At 43.2% G+C, this 18084-nt stretch overlaps 1 protein-coding gene and 6 non-coding genes across 7 annotated transcripts; 6 read left to right on the plus strand and 1 right to left on the minus strand.

Moving 5' to 3' along the window:
* Window positions 1-436: 436 nt before the first annotated feature.
* Window positions 437-2502, minus strand: tmem42b (transmembrane protein 42b). Its single transcript, XM_085346736.1, has 3 exons — window positions 2326-2502; window positions 866-1012; window positions 437-583 (listed from the first exon to the last, which is right to left on the minus strand). Exons 1-3 carry the CDS (start codon window positions 2500-2502, stop codon window positions 437-439), a joined length of 471 nt encoding a protein of 156 aa, XP_085202862.1.
* An 11173-nt stretch (window positions 2503-13675) lies between these two features.
* trnak-cuu (transfer RNA lysine (anticodon CUU)) lies at window positions 13676-13748 on the plus strand. Its single transcript has one exon. It is a non-coding gene; the product is annotated as a tRNA-Lys (tRNA).
* Window positions 13749-14213: 465 nt separating this feature from the next.
* On the plus strand, window positions 14214-14324 carry trnal-caa (transfer RNA leucine (anticodon CAA)). Its single transcript has 2 exons — window positions 14214-14251; window positions 14279-14324. It is a non-coding gene; the product is annotated as a tRNA-Leu (tRNA).
* A 953-nt stretch (window positions 14325-15277) lies between these two features.
* Window positions 15278-15350, plus strand: trnak-cuu (transfer RNA lysine (anticodon CUU)). Its single transcript has one exon. It is a non-coding gene; the product is annotated as a tRNA-Lys (tRNA).
* Window positions 15351-15815: 465 nt separating this feature from the next.
* On the plus strand, window positions 15816-15926 carry trnal-caa (transfer RNA leucine (anticodon CAA)). The gene is made up of 2 exons: window positions 15816-15853; window positions 15881-15926. It is a non-coding gene; the product is annotated as a tRNA-Leu (tRNA).
* Window positions 15927-16879: 953 nt separating this feature from the next.
* On the plus strand, window positions 16880-16952 carry trnak-cuu (transfer RNA lysine (anticodon CUU)). Its single transcript has one exon. It is a non-coding gene; the product is annotated as a tRNA-Lys (tRNA).
* Window positions 16953-17417: 465 nt separating this feature from the next.
* trnal-caa (transfer RNA leucine (anticodon CAA)) lies at window positions 17418-17528 on the plus strand. The gene is made up of 2 exons: window positions 17418-17455; window positions 17483-17528. It is a non-coding gene; the product is annotated as a tRNA-Leu (tRNA).
* Window positions 17529-18084: the final 556 nt, after the last annotated feature.

Raw genomic sequence — 18084 nt, forward strand, 5'->3', positions numbered from 1 at the left:
CTAGCCAGACTTTGGATGTGCTCTGGTTTGACTGTCTGAAAGCCAACATCTCCTCTGATTTTAGGAAAGGGCTAAACAAGGCTGCACCACAGCTGAACCAGCAGGGTTTTACATCCTGCAGGGCTACAAACAGCAACCTGTAAAACAGATATTGATTTCAATAAAGCAATCTTTTTTTAAGTATGTTGATTAATAATTTCACTTTAGGCTAAACAGGTGAAACTGAATTTTGTTATATGACTGGAAGAAAACAACTATTTCTACTTGCTCTTTAACAAGTGGAATAATAACTTTTCCAGGTGTGCCCAGATTAAAGAAGAAAACACTTTAAATTCAACTGCTGTTTCAGATTTTACTGCTCTTTGGCTCTGAAGTCAGAGAAGATGTCTGCCAAAACAGACCACAAGCCACAGCCAGCTGGTAGAGACAGGTCACGTTATTCATCTTTTTTGGCAACCGTGTTCTGTTGTCCATCCTGCGGCGAAACCCTCTGCAGTACCAACAAACCAGAGAAGGTCAGAGAGATCCCAACCCACCACAATGTTATCTGGGCTTCCCCAAAGATCAGCTGGCCCAGGAAAGCCTGCAAAGAAAAAAACATCATGCCTGTTTTTAGAAACAAATTGCCAATAAAGGTGCCCTAATGGCCAATATCCCTGCTGAGCTTAACAATGAAGAGCCATAAATCACAGTGACAAGTTATTTCTGAATACAGTCTAGCCTATTTTCTAAAATAAATCAGGTTACATAAGAAGGAAGGACGTTAAGGTCAACGTGAAAATATTTTCACCCTCTACTGTCTGATGTAAAGGATTTCACTCAGAGGACATGAAGTAAGAGCTATAAGAGACAGATCGTCACTTACGGAAGATATGAAGTTGGAGGCAGTGGTGGTCACAGTGGTTCGGGTGGAGGACGAGGAATACCTGAGTGCTTTGGCAAGGAAGGTCCACATCACAGCATTGCAGGTGAAAAGCAGGCCGCCACACAGCAGCCTCAGAGGGATATGAAGCTGAAAGACGAGAGAAGAAACTTATTAAAGATGCTCTTGACAAATTTTTCTCCCCCACTGAAGGGAGGAAGTATCTAATCTGCACAGTTTTTTTGTTTGTGTGTTTCTCTGTTTGTTAGTGGTCTAGTGTCCACAGTTTTCAAGATATCATTTTCAAAATTAATGTGATGGTATATACTCATAACTGATTTCATTTTTGTGAAAATTGGGTCAAGGTCACACCAAATGTGAAATTAAAATTTTATATTACCCACAATTTCTTTTTGATCATCTTTAAATATCACAACAATGTACTAGGTATTGGGCAGCATGGATACCTAGTTTGGCTAACATTTGACTTTCACCTTCATGGTTAGCACCCACGGTCAAAGTTAACCTTGTAAAAAAAATTTCAAGCAACCACATCGAGTAATGTGCTATATGAAAGGCGACGGAGAGAGCTGCACAACACACTTTTTCCAATACAAAGTCCAACAACGTCACATTGATGCCATAACGGGTTGATGTCATCATATTGGAATAAAAACGTCATAAAACATCAAAGTTCTTTGTACAGCCCATGCCCTTCGGGGGAAGTTGCACTCTCTGAGAGCTCCAACAATGAGAGAGACCCCTAGCTCTTTCCCGACAGTGGGAAAGAAAAACTCCCTTTTAACAGAAAGAAACGTCCAGCAGTATCATGCTCATAGAGGGGCCAGTGGCCAAAGGTAGTCACTTAGTTCTAACATTTACTTTCCAAAGCTTCACAGTGCATTGTGGCAAATCTCGTGGTGCAAAGTAACAGCCTTTACATACGCTTTGCATCCACCTGCAATCCTAATTTGCAATTCTGTCAATTCATTTGTGCCTTAAATCACGTATCGGGGTCGCTGCTTTCCACGTTTCTACAGTTTAAGGCTTCAGACAGCCGCCTGCAGATGTTTCTGACATCACTGTGTGACGTATGTAGGCAGCTTGAAGGTCATTCACAGAAAAACTTGACATCCTCACCATCAGATACCAGCCGTTCAGCTTATTATCTACACGCAGAGATAATTTTTACGCTTATAGAATAAAACAACGCCTAAATACAAGTAACTGTAGTGGTGTGCTTCGGGGGCGCGGGTACGCCACGAGCGCGCCGCTGCCTGCGCGGGCTCCCCCAGTGTGATGCCGCAGATGGTGCTGATGCTGAGGGAGGCGGTGAGGAGAGGCGGGCGGGGATAACCCCCCTAACTTCCCTCGTGAGAAATCACCCCGCTCGCAGGCGAGCATTATTATTCACCCTCACTGTGTTAATAATTAAAGCGAGTTTAACTGCGGCAATGCCTCACCCGGTCACAGGCGGTAGTTTCGTCCGCCTGTCTGAATTTCCGCTGTTCTCCCCATGTCCGGAGTCCGGTTTCACAGACACCCTTCAGGTAGTCGGCTCCCAGCGACAGTTTGGCCGAGGACGACGCCACGGCCCCGAGGAAACCCGCCAGCAGTGCATAGAAAACTCCCGGGAACATGGTAGTGGTGATGATGGTGATGATAGGCGAGGGACATTATTTTCTAATCCATCTTTTTACATGTCTGCTGCTGAAGCTGGTCGGCGCTGAGCTGCGTGCATGCTTGTATGACTGTCACTGAGCACGTTTTCCTGCACTTTCCATCGACAGCCGTCCGGTGGCAGTCACACAACTCATGGCCGTGGCTCTCCGAGGCATTCTGGGAATTGCAGTTCCGTAATATTAGTTCCGATATTTTAGTTTCGTATTATCTATTTTTTATATTTATATCATTTTGACTCTTAGTTTTTAAGTCAGTCTAGCTTCAGTTAGTTTCCATGGTGTTTTTTTTTAGTTAATTTATTATTATTATTATTTTCAGAGTTGGTTTTAGTCTTTTTAATTGTTATTTAACATGTTGTATATTATAGAGGCAAGATTTCGGACAATCAGTAAAGGAATTACAACAAAAACACAACTTTTTGGAAGCAGTGGACTCTCAGTCTTGTAGGGATGCAAAGTCTCCATAAACATGTTCATTTAAATCCCCATCAGGCAAGTTGTAATACCATTTTTTATACCAAACCAACAAATATTTAAAGTAAGGCTATTTCCTTTATATTATTTTTCATTTTATTTTAGTTAAGAGAAGTGACAATTACAGGTAAAGTCACACTTTTGTATAAATCACATAATATATCCCACATTAGTGAATACATGCCTTAAGTTTTTTATTAAAACATTGTGAGGTTAAGAAGAGTTTGAACTGAAGTCCCTTCACATTATTTTGTACTATAAATCCTGGGTGGAGCAGAGGGCAGTCAATACTAATGTAATGTTCTTGAGTGTGGGTGGAGAGCACTGACTCCACTTGATCCAGGGACAAACCTTGGTTTGCTTTTAGCATACTGATGAGCTGCAGTATAAAGGTTCATTACATTAACCCACACAGGGTATAAGTTAAGTGAGTGAGAGGCGTATGAATGTGTGTTGGTCACTTATGGTCCTTCGGTGGTCCTTATAGAGAGAGGACCCTGTAAGAGAGGTGGAACCAGAGCAAGACTAAATGAGTCTCCTAATTAGAGGCAGAAAATTGAGCAACAGCTCAGATCCATGGGTCTGTAATGAGAGTATTAATCAGAGTGTTGTAATAGAGACAAGAGTCATCAGACAGATGTCCGTCTCTTCATCGGACTCTGCAGCTGAACATCTGGTTGTGGATGGATGAGAGACCATTCAGTCAGCATTGCATTTGGCTATTAATTTGGCTTTTCATGTGGAGCAGCATGAATCAGTGCTTCATACACCAGTGTAGTGAACCCAGCATAGCGCACACTGCCTGGCCTTTATAGTAAAACACAAGACTGTGCATGGGAAATAGAAAGAACACAAACAGAGATGCATAAACTCGCCGTAATTACTTTACTTTCAAATGTAGGTGAATACATTTGAACGTGTGATGTCTGCTCTTACAACTGATTGACTTATTGCAAAGAAGGGAGACATGACCTTTTCAAAAAAGAAAAAAAAAAGTCAAAATTTGAACAAATACTGATCTTTTGGTAAAATGGTACAACAGATTGACACTGTTATTCAAAAATTGATTATATCAGTGAAGATAATTCAGGTTGCCTTGGAACTGTTCGCAGCCGAGTGTGAAGTGGTGGGAATGAGAATCAGCACCTCCAAATCTGAGGCCATGGTCCTCAGCCGGAAAAGGGTGGAGTGCCCACTCCGGGTCAGGGACAAGTTCCTGCCCCAAATGGAGGAGTTTAAGTATCTCGGGGTCTTGTTCACAAGTGATGGGAGAAGGGAGCAGGACCTCGACAGACGGGTTGGTGCAGCGGCTGCAGTAATGCGGACGCTGTACCGGTCTGTTGTGGTGAAGAGAGAGCTGAGTGTAAAAGTGAAGCTCTCAATTTACCGGTCGATCTATGCCTCTACCCTCACCTATGGTCACGAGTTGTGGGTATTGACTGAAAGAACGAGATCGCGAATACAAGCGGCGGAAATGAGCTTCCTCCGAAGGGTGGCTGGCCTCTCCCTTAGAGATAGGGTGAGAAGTTCAGCCATCCGGGAGGGGCTCAGAGTAGAGCAGTTGCTCCTCCACATCGAAAGGAGCCAGTTGAGGTGGTTCAGGCACCTGACAAGGATGCCTCCTGGGTGAGGTTTTCCGGGCATGTCCCACCGGGAGGAGGCCCTGGGGGAGACCCAGGACAGGCTGGAGAGATTATATCTCTCGGCTGGCCTGGGAACGCCTTGGTATCCCGCGGACAAGCTGGAGGAGGTGGCTGGGGAGAGGGAGGTCTGGGCTTCTCTGCTTGGGCTGCTGCCACCGCGACCCGGCCCCGGATAAGCGGAAGGAAATGGATGGATGGATGGAGATAATTCAGGTTACTGAAGCAACCAGCTTATTTTTGTAGTTCTGGTTGATTTCTACGTTTCTTGTGTATTTTAAAAAGTTTTCTCAACAAAAAAGTTTGATTTATTTATATAAAATAATTTTAAGATGCACTTTAAGTGGTCTAACCATGAGAAATTATATAAAAATACTCGAAGTAGTTTTAGTCTAAGGCAGAGGTGGAGGTTTCTTCTGCTAAGCCAGCATGGTTTAGTCTAAATTTAACATCAACACTTTAATTTGTCTGATATAATAATTAAATGAAGCAACCAGCTTATTTATGTGGAAAAATATCTTAAATTACTGTGATTAAAGTTTACCAAACACAGTGTTAACTACAGGGAGGCAAAAAGAAAACGTCACCTAGCTTATATTTAGACTTAAAACTGTTAGGATGCCTGGGTCGTCGACCCAGGGTTTTTGAGTTTATGATATTATTTATACTGTCTAGTTTATCATTATTACAGCTATTTTAGCTGATTTAAGGCTCCTTTGACAACGTATTTGAAGCTCTCATACAAGAGAGTTAAGAAAAAACTGTAACAAATAAATAAATAAGTCAATAAAACAATAATATACTTATAATAAATGTCTGTCTATAATATAGACAGACATTTACAAGCATGTTTTTAGATTGTTGGAGAAATCAGAATCAGAATACTTTATTCATCCCGAGGGAAATTAGGGGTTACAGCAGGCAGCACGCTAATGGCGCATGCGCACTCACAAAGGAACCTTCTGACCAACTTTACACAAACATCACATTGGGCAGACATGTCAGAAGGTAGGCTGATAGGAAAAAAACAACGAAAATACACTACATGAGGTAAGAGGAGGAGAAAAAAAAACTCCACTCAGACTGAGCTCCTAGTGGGAGAACAGTTTGATAAAAGAAAAAACACCTCAGCACAAAAGCACATGACTATCAATACACCATAGAAACACAAGACAAGCAACAGGGCGGGTAAAGGGTAAGAGAGAGCCGGCGTAGACAGTGCATCCGGTCCTGCAGCATCTGTGCTGGTCCAGTTGACTGCTATCATCCCCGGTAGGGCACAAGCATCGAAGGCGTTGGAAAGGGAGGGGGATGAGTGAGTGCTTATCAGTGTAAGTGTGTGTGTGTGCGTGGCCATAGTTTAGCTGAGACAGTGTCCTTCGGCCTATCAGGCTAAGTAAACAGTCCTCCAGCCAATCCAGGTGTCCTTCATGGGGCGGGAAGAATAGTCATCACACAGTCGTTATCAGGGAGTTGTTTTGGTGGGCTCCAGCCTTGGGCCTGCAGCTGGAGCCGTGGTGTCCAAATGTTGAATATTGTTGATTTCTCCTTTGTGAGCAGCTCGAATTCTAGCACTCCGAGGCTGGTCTCTCGATCTCCCGTTGAAGAGCTGCGAGCCTCCCCATGATGGTATCAAACTTCTGTTCCGTGGTGTTGTCAGTCTTTTGATTCTGAGACCTCACAACTGCAGTGATCCGTTCCGCGATGTTTTCCAACTGTCGCTCAAGGGTCTCATTTTGAGCAGGCCTCTCTCTGATGTTTCCCCTCATACGCTCAATGGTGTTGTTTTGAGCCAGAGAACATGCAAACATCCACACCGAAAGGAATCAGCCAGCAGATTCAAACCCAGATCCCCTTTGGAGTGAGGTGATAGTGCTAAACGCTGCACCAATGTGCCACCACTTCTGAATGTGTATGTGTGTAAACACACATTAACAGTGATGAAGTGGTAAGTCATGACAGTAAATCAGCAACCACAAATAGCAGGATTTTAAAGTAGTGAAGCAGGTAAACGTCACTCAGTCTTCGTTAATCTAATTTAAACCTGCGTCTTTCCATCTGTAACATACTGAAATGGTTATTTGGCAAAAGATTTAGCATATCACCTGGTATTTCCTAAGAAATTATGTGTTACCCTCGTCATACTCAGCTCAGTTCTGGATAGGTTTGGGGTGGCCTACTTTGCTAAGACCAAGTCTACTGTTGCCATTGTTTATAAATCCGGAAAATTACATCATTACTTGGCACAACTTCCCCAACCACATCTTTACTGGCCAGCAGAGGTCTCTAGTGTTCTGCAGAAATATAGACATCGACTACAAACCTGCTGTGGATGTAAATCATTGACTTGCTGCCTGCATGCTGTTGATTCAGGTAACAATTAGGTTGAAATACAACCTATTTTCACTGTTTATGCTTTGATAAGTTGTTTCCACATCTGCCCATTGCTTTTCCATCTTGACATTTGGAAGTAATAACATTTTGATTATTCCATAAAGAAGTTATTATGACAGCATTGCTGCTGTCAGTGCCTTTGTATGTTAGCTTACAAGAATTTAGCTAAGAAGCAAATCATAGAGTTCTCAAAGGAAATTAGAGTCACAAAACATGGGCAGTAATAAAACCTGAAGCTCATAACAGTGCAGGTTGTTTGTGTGTGTAGTTTGCATGCAGTATGTGTGTGTGTTTTCCTGTTGCCCATGGAAGAGGAAATTAAAGTGGTGAGCAATGACAAGGCAGAAGACAAGTAAGGTGTCCTCTGCATTGATTTCAGTGAAACAAGCTTCAGGGGAACCATTGTCCTCACTCCATCACATTTAGACTTTTGACACAGTCATCCTTTTGGCTTAGAAGCAAAAATCTTCTCATACTGAGTTTCCAGCCTGAAGCCCCTCTGACAAACACAAGTGTCAAGTTAGACCACTAATTGGGGTCCTTCTGCTTCTGTTCAAATGAGGGATAATTGAGCCCACAGAGAGCCTTAGTGACAGTTTTGCTTAAGGTCTGCCGCTGCTGTCTAGTATCTTTGTCCGCCTTTTATGCTTTCGGTCCTCCAGGGTGATCTAATAATGAAAAAATATGTATGTCTTCAAACTGTAGGGTTCATTAGTGTAATGGCTTTAACTCTGACATTTAACTCTGGCAAACGATTGATGACTAAAATAGATTATAATGAAATTTGATAAGCAAAAAGTCTTTGAAGTGTCTTTTTTTTTATTACCTTTCTATTTTGAATAATTTTTCATGGAAACTAGGGATTTTTATATATGATGTGCAAATAGTTTAACTTCATGATGGAGAAAATGAATTCACAGCTGCAGCTTGCGTTTTCAGTACTGACTAAAGGACTAAAGTGGTCCTAAGGTGCTGGCATTTTTTGATATGTGAAATCTTGCACTGTTGCCAGCCAGATACTTTCCAGATGGTATTACATGGTGGATCAAAAATCTTTCAGGTCCTGTCCATGTGAAATATTTGTGAATCCCTTGAGCCAAAGGGCCCAACTTTCACTCTGTAGGAAAACTCCATTATTGATTTGTGTGGCAATTTTCAGTTTCACTACAGCCTGGAGAGTTGTTTGTCACTGGCCAGTCAGTAAATCAGTCACTTCCGTTCACAAAAATATGCTAAAGAACAGAACAATCATATGGAATTTCTCTGCCAACTGACTGGGGAATACACATTTTTCCCTAGTGACAGGTGGTTGCCAGGGGATCACTGAACAGTTTGTAAGTCAATTTTGCAATTATTATAATACTATTTTTTTCCTTGCAATTGTTGGTTGCCAGATGGTTGGGGAGCAGTCTTTAGGTGCTTTATTCACTTGACTCTACATTTCACCATTTGGTCACACGTCCAAAATGGCGGATTTGTTAATGTCACATGGTTAGTGGTCATGTGTCTGCAAACCTGTTTGTTTTCTTGGGGGTTTTTTAACCAGTGGAGTTGCCCCCTGCTGGCAGTTAGAAATAATGCTGGTTTGTGGCATTTACTTATGCACCTTTGTAACTGAAGAGACTTCCTTAAACCTGCAGTAGATTCAGTTTTCATAGACAAAAGCTATATCTATCTTTTATATGCCCTCTACTGCATTAACAGCAATGAATTAACGAGCTTTAAATTAGTTGCGATAAGGTTATCAGAAGGTTATTTCATCAATTTCACTTAAAATATGTTATGTACGGACCTGGATTTTTGATATTATGAAGGCCATCTCTGATACATTTGTGTTAATTTCCTGGTCTTAATTGTCTTCATTCTTGTACAAGTATTGGTATTAAAAAGAATCATACAAAGTGCTGCCTCCATATTTAGCATCACGCAGGCTTATTTCTAAGCCTCCTAATGAATATGCATGGCTTCATCTTACACCTGTGCATGGAAAGAGGCAGTAGGGAGAGAGATACAGTGAAATATTCGGTCAAAGGCAGAGATCCAATAAAATCCCTCTCCTTTGCTTTTAGCTTCTCTTTCCTGTTTCTGTCTGACTTACACACACAAATACACACACAGTCGAATAAACATAGTCAGCTGACCTTGTCAGCATACAGGGTCAATAGCTCCCCTCTAGTTCATTAAGTAGTTAGTGGCGAGGTTGTGAATAATGCAGGCTGGTGTGCAAACATATGCAATCTTTTGGCAAGCTGAGCACTGCTGCATGCCACTTATATAGGCTGTACTCAGTTATACATCTCACTCACAAATTAAATAAAGAGAAAAATGTTTTGACTCAAGATGACATGATGTCATAATTTTAAGATTACGGTAGAGTAAAACCAAAGTAAGAGCTGTCAGAAACAATAAGGTTTTTTTACATATCAGATAAGAGAGACATTTTATGGAGCCATCTTGGTGGGTAGCAAAGTTTGCACTAAACAGATAAAATGCTCCATAAACAAACTGGCTCAAAATTATCTCAGTTCTCATGGTTGCCAGAAACAATTAGATGATGTAAAATGCTAATCTAATCCAACTTTTCGTTGAACATGCAGTGTCGGCTGAGCAAACGAAGGTTACTGTGTCTGTCTATTTCTATGTTATTACATGGCTTTGATTTGAACTCTGAATCTGCTAGGAGCAAAATGCTGAGGGACATGCAGATTATGAGTGTGAATAGGTGCACAAAGTGATTGGCAGTGTAACATTATGTAGAAGTACCAGGAACAGGGACAGCCAAGCTCACAGATCTAAATAATAATACGATCACTGATGTAATACATCAGTTATTCAAATTCTGACAGCCATCTCTAAATTGAGCCTTGTTATTCATTAGTTTTCCCTGTAACCTTTCAAAATGTGCACAGACTGAACAACAATCTTTTTTTTTTTACATCTACAGTGGGGCAAAAAAGTATTTAGTCAGCCACCGATTGTGCAAGTTCCCCCACCTAAAATGATGACAGAGGTCAGTAATTTGCACCAGAGGTACACTTCAACTGTGAGAGACAGAATGTGAAAAAAAAAAATCCATGAATCCACATGGTAGGATTTGTAAAGAATTTATTCGTAAATCAGGGTGGAAAATAAGTATTTGGTCAATAACAAAAATACAACTCAATACTTTGTAACATAACCTTTGTTGGAAATAACAGAGGTCAAACGTTTACTATAGGTCTTTACCAGGTTTGCACACACAGTAGCTGGTATTTTGGCCCATTCCTCCATGCAGATCTTCTCGAGAGCAGTGATGTTTTGGGGCTGTCGCCGAGCAACACGGACTTTCAACTCCCGCCACAGATTTTCTATGGGGTTGAGGTCTGGAGACTGGCTAGGCCACTCCAGGACTTTCAAATGCTTCTTACGGAGCCACTCCTTTGTTGCCCGGGCAGTGTGTTTTGGATCATTGTCATGTTGGAAGACCCAGCCTCGTTTCATCTTCAAAGTTCTCACTGATGGAAGGAGGTTTTGGCTCAAAATCTCACGATACATGGCCCCATTCATTCTGTCCTTAACACGGATCAGTCGTCCTGTCCCCTTGGCAGAAAAACAGCCCCATAGCATGATGTTTCCACCCCCATGCTTCACAGTAGGTATGGTGTTCTTGGGATGCAACTCAGTATTCTTCTTCCTCCAAACACGACGAGTTGAGTTTATACCAAAAAGTTCTACTTTGGTTCCATCTGACCACATGACATTCTCCCAATCCTCTGCTGTATCATCCATGTGCTCTCTGGCAAACTTCAGACGGGCCTGGACATGCACTGGCTTCAGCAGCGGAACACGTCTGGCACTGCGGGATTTGATTCCCTGCCGTTGTAGTGTGTTACTGATGGTGACCTTTGTTACTTTGGTCCCAGCTCTCTGCAGGTCATTCACCAGGTCCCCCCGTGTGGTTCTGGGATCTTTGCTCACCGTTCTCATGATCATTTTGACCCCACGGGATGAGATCTTGCGTGGAGCCCCAGATCGTGGGAGATTATCAGTGGTCTTGTATGTCTTCCATTTTCTGATGATTGCTCCCACAGTTGATTTTTTCACACCAAGCTGCTTGCCTATTGTAGATTCACTCTTCCCAGTCTGGTGCAGGTCTACAATACTTTTCCTGGTGTCCTTCGAAAGCTCTTTGGTCTTGGCCATGGCGGAGTTTGGAGTCTGACTGTTTGAGGCTGTGGACAGGTGTCTTTTATACAGATGATGAGTTCAAACAGGTGCCATTCATACAGGTAACGAGTGGGGGACAGAAAAGCGTCTTACAGAAGACGTTACAGGTCTGTGAGAGCCAGAGATTTTCCATGTTTGAGGTGACCAAATACTTATTTTCCACCCTGATTTACGAATAAATTCTTTACAAATCCTACCATGTGGATTCATGGATTTTTTTTTTCACATTCTGTGTCTCAGAGTTGAAGTATACCTCTTGTGCAAATTATTGACCTCTGTCATCATTTTAGGTGGGGGAACTTGCACAATCGGTGGCTGACTAAATACTTTTTTGCCCCACTGTACAAATAAAACCCTCCTTTTGCCACTTGCTACAGGTACCTTTCAGATGTCTGGATCAGAAAAAAAAAATTGTAGGGCATGGTTCAGAGTTCAAAATTGGGAAACATCTCTAAAGTTCTGAAACAAGAACTCCAGAAACAAAAAGCTGGCAGCACAACATGTGATTGTTTTTCATTAAAGAGGTAGTTTGACATTTTGAAAAGTATGCGTATGCACTTGGATGCATGTATAAGGTGCACATATACTTAAAAATTAAAGGAACAATTTTTTAATCCGAGTATAGCATCATCTATTATCCTTTTGAAGCCTAACAACTCAGTAGCGAAGAAAGATGTTTCCCAACACTTTTTAAAAACATCTATAACTCCTATAACTGCTAAACCATTTGCTCAATTAAAATAATTCCAACACTTCTAGAAAACAGCGACTCTACACTTTACAGTGATATTAGTGTTATTACTATAATCCCACGCACGGTGTCACATCAGCCCCATGAAGACGAAGGTTGGCTGAGAGAGTTAGTGAGAGAGATGAGCTCTCAAGAAAACAGCTGGTTTATTGGACCTTTGGGTTATGTTTAACATGTTTTTTAATTGTTTTGTTGATGCTTTTTGTTGTTGTTTTTTCTGTAAAAACCGGATAATCACTGAAAAAGACAGAGTTGATGCTTTCAGGAACCATTGGAATTTTTTGATCAAGCTAATGGTTCAAGAGTTATGGTGGTTTGACTTTTGTTTTAATAATTTAAATTCCTAGGATATTAATTTAGTCTGGTATATACCAGACAAGACTTTTGACAGTTTGACCTAATTTGATGTTAAGGAAATTATCAACAGGTACACTAGAGTGGAAAAAACCCTGAAACAAGTGGCACTGGCAATTTTTCCATCCGTGTCATATCTCAAATCAAATCAAATCAAATCAAATCACTTTGATTATCACATCACATGTGCTAGTACACTGGTACAGCACATGTGACTGAAATTGCTTCACAAGCAACAGTGGTAAGAAAAATACAGAACCATAAGATACAAGCCAAATATAGGAACAGGAATGTGACAATTGTAAGAAAAGTAAAAATATAAGAATGTATGCACATTACTAGATATATATATATATATATATATATATATATATATATATATATATATATATATATATATATATATGTGTGTGTGTGTGTGTGTGTGTGTGTGCACGTATCTACATATATCTAAAATAAAATATGAAGAGGTCAGCAGTATGAATAATGTGCAAAAGAAATGGCAATATGTACAAAATGGAATGCATAAATGTCGAAGTGTTTGTGTGTTAAACTCAACAAAGTGCGGCTTGTTGAGGTAGCTGTAGGGTTGCTGTGAAATCAGCTTTGCAGGTTATAGGAACTTTTGTAGTGAAGAGCTTTCGTTAACATGACAGAGCTCTGCTTTCTAAGTGGAAGCCTGAATTGAAATCCCGCTTGTATCTGGCATTTGTCATGGAATACCAGAATTGCCACCTCCACCACTGGCACCCTGTGCTTTTCACAGAGGACAGCGGATTTAACCTTAGAACATATAACACATGTGAAAGCTTCCCGAGAAGTCGTGGGGAACTTTATGCTGAATGTAACATCCTTGATTATGAGTGCTTTGCTGGTGGGTCAGTGATGGTCTGGAGAGGCACATGCACTGAGGTATGCACAGGCCTCTACAGGCAAGGCAACGGCACAATGAGTGCAGTTAGGTATGGGCATGAAATTCTCCGACCCACTGTCAGACCCTACGCTGGTGCAATGGCTCCTGGCTTTCTTCCTGCTGCCCGGCCTCATCCGACAAGAGTATGCAGGCAGTTTGCGTGGGGACTGATACCGTTGACCGACACTCCCCAGCCCCAACCCTATATTGGCCTACTTGACCAAAATTCAATCGGAGCATGCCCGGTGGTGTGGCATGCATACAAGGACATAAGAGCTTGAATGGATGATAGAAAAACTTGAAAGTAGCCTGTGCTTTCTTTGCCTGCTCTTGAAATGCTAGTCAACCTCCCCCAGCTATAAGAACCTGTGTCCATCTTAAAGACTTTCGGCTGAAGAAGCCCAGCTAGCTCAGTCGGGAGAGCATGAGACTCTTAATCTCAGGGTCGTGGGTTCGAGCCCCACGTTGGGCGAGGGGACTTTTGTGCAAATGCCGGCAAGAGAGAACACATGTGTGTATAGAGAACAGCAAATGGCGTGTTGTGCAAAGGAAGATGAATGTATGGTAACAGAAAACAAAGTTACACTGTCGTGTCTGCACAAGTCCAAATCTCCACCATTTAATTTGATGATTCTGGACTAAATTTCAAGAGAGCTTAGCAAAAAAGCAACACTCTAGGTTTACCAGCATCCCTACTCTCACCTAGGGTCACAAACTGTGGGTAGTGAATGAAAGCATGAGCTCACAGATATAAGCAGCGGCAATGAGTTTTCTCCGTCGGGTGGCAGTGCTCGGCCTCGGAGATTGGATGACAAGCTTAGTATTTCAGGAGGAACTCAGATTACAGCTGCAACTCCTCCACATCGAAAGGAGCCTGCTGAGGTGGTTCGGACATTTGAACATCCAGGATGACTTTGAAGAGGTGGTTGGTCAACTCGTCAGGATGGCCGAGTGGTCTAAGGCGCCAGACTCAAGGATAGGCTCCTTCCAGACAAAAGGGACTTCTGGTCTCCAAATGGAGGCGTGGGTTCAAATCCCACTCCTGACATCTACTTTCTTTACTTAAAAATATGTTTTCAAGAGCTTCATCAACCTTTGTGTGTTAAACTCAACAAAGTGCGGCTTGTTGAGGTAGCTGTAGGGTTGCTGTGAAATCAGCTTTGCAGGTTATAGGAACTTTTGTAGTGAAGAGCTTTCGTTAACATGACAGAGCTCTGCTTTCTAAGTGGAAGCCTGAATTGAAATCCCGCTTGTATCTGGCATTTGTCATGGAATACCAGAATTGCCACCTCCACCACTGGCACCCTGTGCTTTTCACAGAGGACAGCGGATTTAACCTTAGAACATATAACACATGTGAAAGCTTCCCGAGAAGTCGTGGGGAACTTTATGCTGAATGTAACATCCTTGATTATGAGTGCTTTGCTGGTGGGTCAGTGATGGTCTGGAGAGGCACATGCACTGAGGTATGCACAGGCCTCTACAGGCAAGGCAATGGCACAATGAGTGCTGTTAGGTATGGGCATGAAATTCTCCGACCCACTGTCAGACCCTACGCTGGTGCAATGGCTCCTGGCTTTCTTCCTGCTGCCCGGCCTCATCCGACAAGAGTATGCAGGCAGTTTGCGTGGGGACTGATACCGCTGACCGACACTCCCCACCCCCCAACCCTATATTGGCCTACTTGACCAAAATTCAATACAACACCCCTGGGACATTTAGCTTTGGTCCATCTGACACCACCAGGTTGGAACTCAGACTGTCCAGGAGCTCAGTGATGCCCTGGTCCAGATCTGGGGAGAAGATTCCCCGGGAGACATTCAGTCGTCTCAATCGGAGCATGCCCCGTGGTGTGGCATGCATACAAGGACATAAGAGCTTGAATGGATGATAGAAAAACTTGAAAGTAGCCTGTGCTTTCTTTGCCTGCGCTTGAAATGCTAGTCAACCTCCCCCAGCTATAAGAACCTGTGTCCATCTTAAAGCCTTTCTGCTGAAGAAGCCCAGCTAGCTCAGTCGGGAGCGCATGAGACTCTTAATCTCAGGGTCGTGGGTTCGAGCCCCACGTTGGGCGAGGGGACTTTTGTGCAAATGCCGGCAAGAGAGAACACATGTGTGTATAGAGAACAGCAAATGGCGTGTTGTGCAAAGGAAGATGAATGTATGGTAACAGAAAACAAAGTTACACTGTCGTGTCTGCACAAGTCCAAATCTCCACCATTTAATTTGATGATTCTGGACTAAATTTCAAGAGAGCTTAGCAAAAAAGCAACACTCTAGGTTTACCAGCATCCCTACTCTCACCTAGGGTCACAAACTGTGGGTAGTGAATGAAAGCATGAGCTCACAGATATAAGCAGCGGCAATGAGTTTTCTCCGTCGGGTGGCAGTGCTCGGCCTCGGAGATTGGATGACAAGCTTAGTATTTCAGGAGGAACTCAGATTACAGCTGCAACTCCTCCACATCGAAAGGAGCCTGCTGAGGTGGTTCGGACATTTGAACATCCAGGATGACTTTGAAGAGGTGGTTGGTCAACTCGTCAGGATGGCCGAGTGGTCTAAGGCGCCAGACTCAAGGATAGGCTCCTTCCAGACAAAAGGGACTTCTGGTCTCCAAATGGAGGCGTGGGTTCAAATCCCACTCCTGACATCTACTTTCTTTACTTAAAAATATGTTTTCAAGAGCTTCATCAACCTTTGTGTGTTAAACTCAACAAAGTGCGGCTTGTTGAGGTAGCTGTAGGGTTGCTGTGAAATCAGCTTTGCAGGTTATAGGAACTTTTGTAGTGAAGAGCTTTCGTTAACATGACAGAGCTCTGCTTTCTAAGTGGAAGCCTGAATTGAAATCCCGCTTGTATCTGGCATTTGTCATGGAATACCAGAATTGCCACCTCCACCACTGGCACCCTGTGCTTTTCACAGAGGACAGCGGATTTAACCTTAGAACATATAACACATGTGAAAGCTTCCCGAGAAGTCGTGGGGAACTTTATGCTGAATGTAACATCCTTGATTATGAGTGCTTTGCTGGTGGGTCAGTGATGGTCTGGAGAGGCACATGCACTGAGGTATGCACAGGCCTCTACAGGCAAGGCAATGGCACAATGAGTGCTGTTAGGTATGGGCATGAAATTCTCCGACCCACTGTCAGACCCTACGCTGGTGCAATGGCTCCTGGCTTTCTTCCTGCTGCCCGGCCTCATCCGACAAGAGTATGCAGGCAGTTTGCGTGGGGACTGATACCGCTGACCGACACTCCCCACCCCCCAACCCTATATTGGCCTACTTGACCAAAATTCAATACAACACCCCTGGGACATTTAGCTTTGGTCCATCTGACACCACCAGGTTGGAACTCAGACTGTCCAGGAGCTCAGTGATGCCCTGGTCCAGATCTGGGGAGAAGATTCCCCGGGAGACATTCAGTCGTCTCAATCGGAGCATGCCCCGTGGTGTGGCATGCATACAAGGACATAAGAGCTTGAATGGATGATAGAAAAACTTGAAAGTAGCCTGTGCTTTCTTTGCCTGCGCTTGAAATGCTAGTCAACCTCCCCCAGCTATAAGAACCTGTGTCCATCTTAAAGCCTTGCTGCTGAAGAAGCCCAGCTAGCTCAGTCGGGAGAGCATGAGACTCTTAATCTCAGGGTCGTGGGTTCGAGCCCCACGTTGGGCGAGGGGACTTTTGTGCAAATGCCGGCAAGAGAGAACACATGTGTGTATAGAGAACAGCAAATGGCGTGTTGTGCAAAGGAAGATGAATGTATGGTAACAGAAAACAAAGTTACACTGTCGTGTCTGCACAAGTCCAAATCTCCACCATTTAATTTGATGATTCTGGACTAAATTTCAAGAGAGCTTAGCAAAAAAGCAACACTCTAGGTTTACCAGCATCCCTACTCTCACCTAGGGTCACAAACTGTGGGTAGTGAATGAAAGCATGAGCTCACAGATATAAGCAGCGGCAATGAGTTTTCTCCGTCGGGTGGCAGTGCTCGGCCTCGGAGATTGGATGACAAGCTTAGTATTTCAGGAGGAACTCAGATTACAGCTGCAACTCCTCCACATCGAAAGGAGCCTGCTGAGGTGGTTCGGACATTTGAACATCCAGGATGACTTTGAAGAGGTGGCTGGTCAACTCGTCAGGATGGCCGAGTGGTCTAAGGCGCCAGACTCAAGGATAGGCTCCTTCCAGACAAAAGGGACTTCTGGTCTCCAAATGGAGGCGTGGGTTCAAATCCCACTCCTGACATCTACTTTCTTTACTTAAAAATATGTTTTCAAGAGCTTCATCAACCTTTGTGTGTTAAACTCAACAAAGTGCGGCTTGTTGAGGTAGCTGTAGGGTTGCTGTGAAATCAGCTTTGCAGGTTATAGGAACTTTTGTAGTGAAGAGCTTTCGTTAACATGACAGAGCTCTGCTTTCTAAGTGGAAGCCTGAATTGAAATCCCGCTTGTATCTGGCATTTGTCATGGAATACCAGAATTGCCACCTCCACCACTGGCACCCTGTGCTTTTCACAGAGGACAGCGGATTTAACCTTAGAACATATAACACATGTGAAAGCTTCCCGAGAAGTCGTGGGGAACTTTATGCTGAATGTAACATCCTTGATTATGAGTGCTTTGCTGGTGGGTCAGTGATGGTCTGGAGAGGCACATGCACTGAGGTATGCACAGGCCTCTACAGGCAAGGCAATGGCACAATGAGTGCTGTTAGGTATGGGCATGAAATTCTCCGACCCACTGTCAGACCCTACGCTGGTGCAATGGCTCCTGGCTTTCTTCCTGCTGCCCGGCCTCATCCG

The sequence above is a fragment of the Diplotaxodon limnothrissa genome, linkage group LG22, assembly GCF_057381915.1.
Source record: "Diplotaxodon limnothrissa isolate DT_005_m linkage group LG22, D_limnothrissa_male_GT1.1, whole genome shotgun sequence".
Lineage (NCBI taxonomy): Eukaryota > Metazoa > Chordata > Actinopteri > Cichliformes > Cichlidae > Diplotaxodon > Diplotaxodon limnothrissa.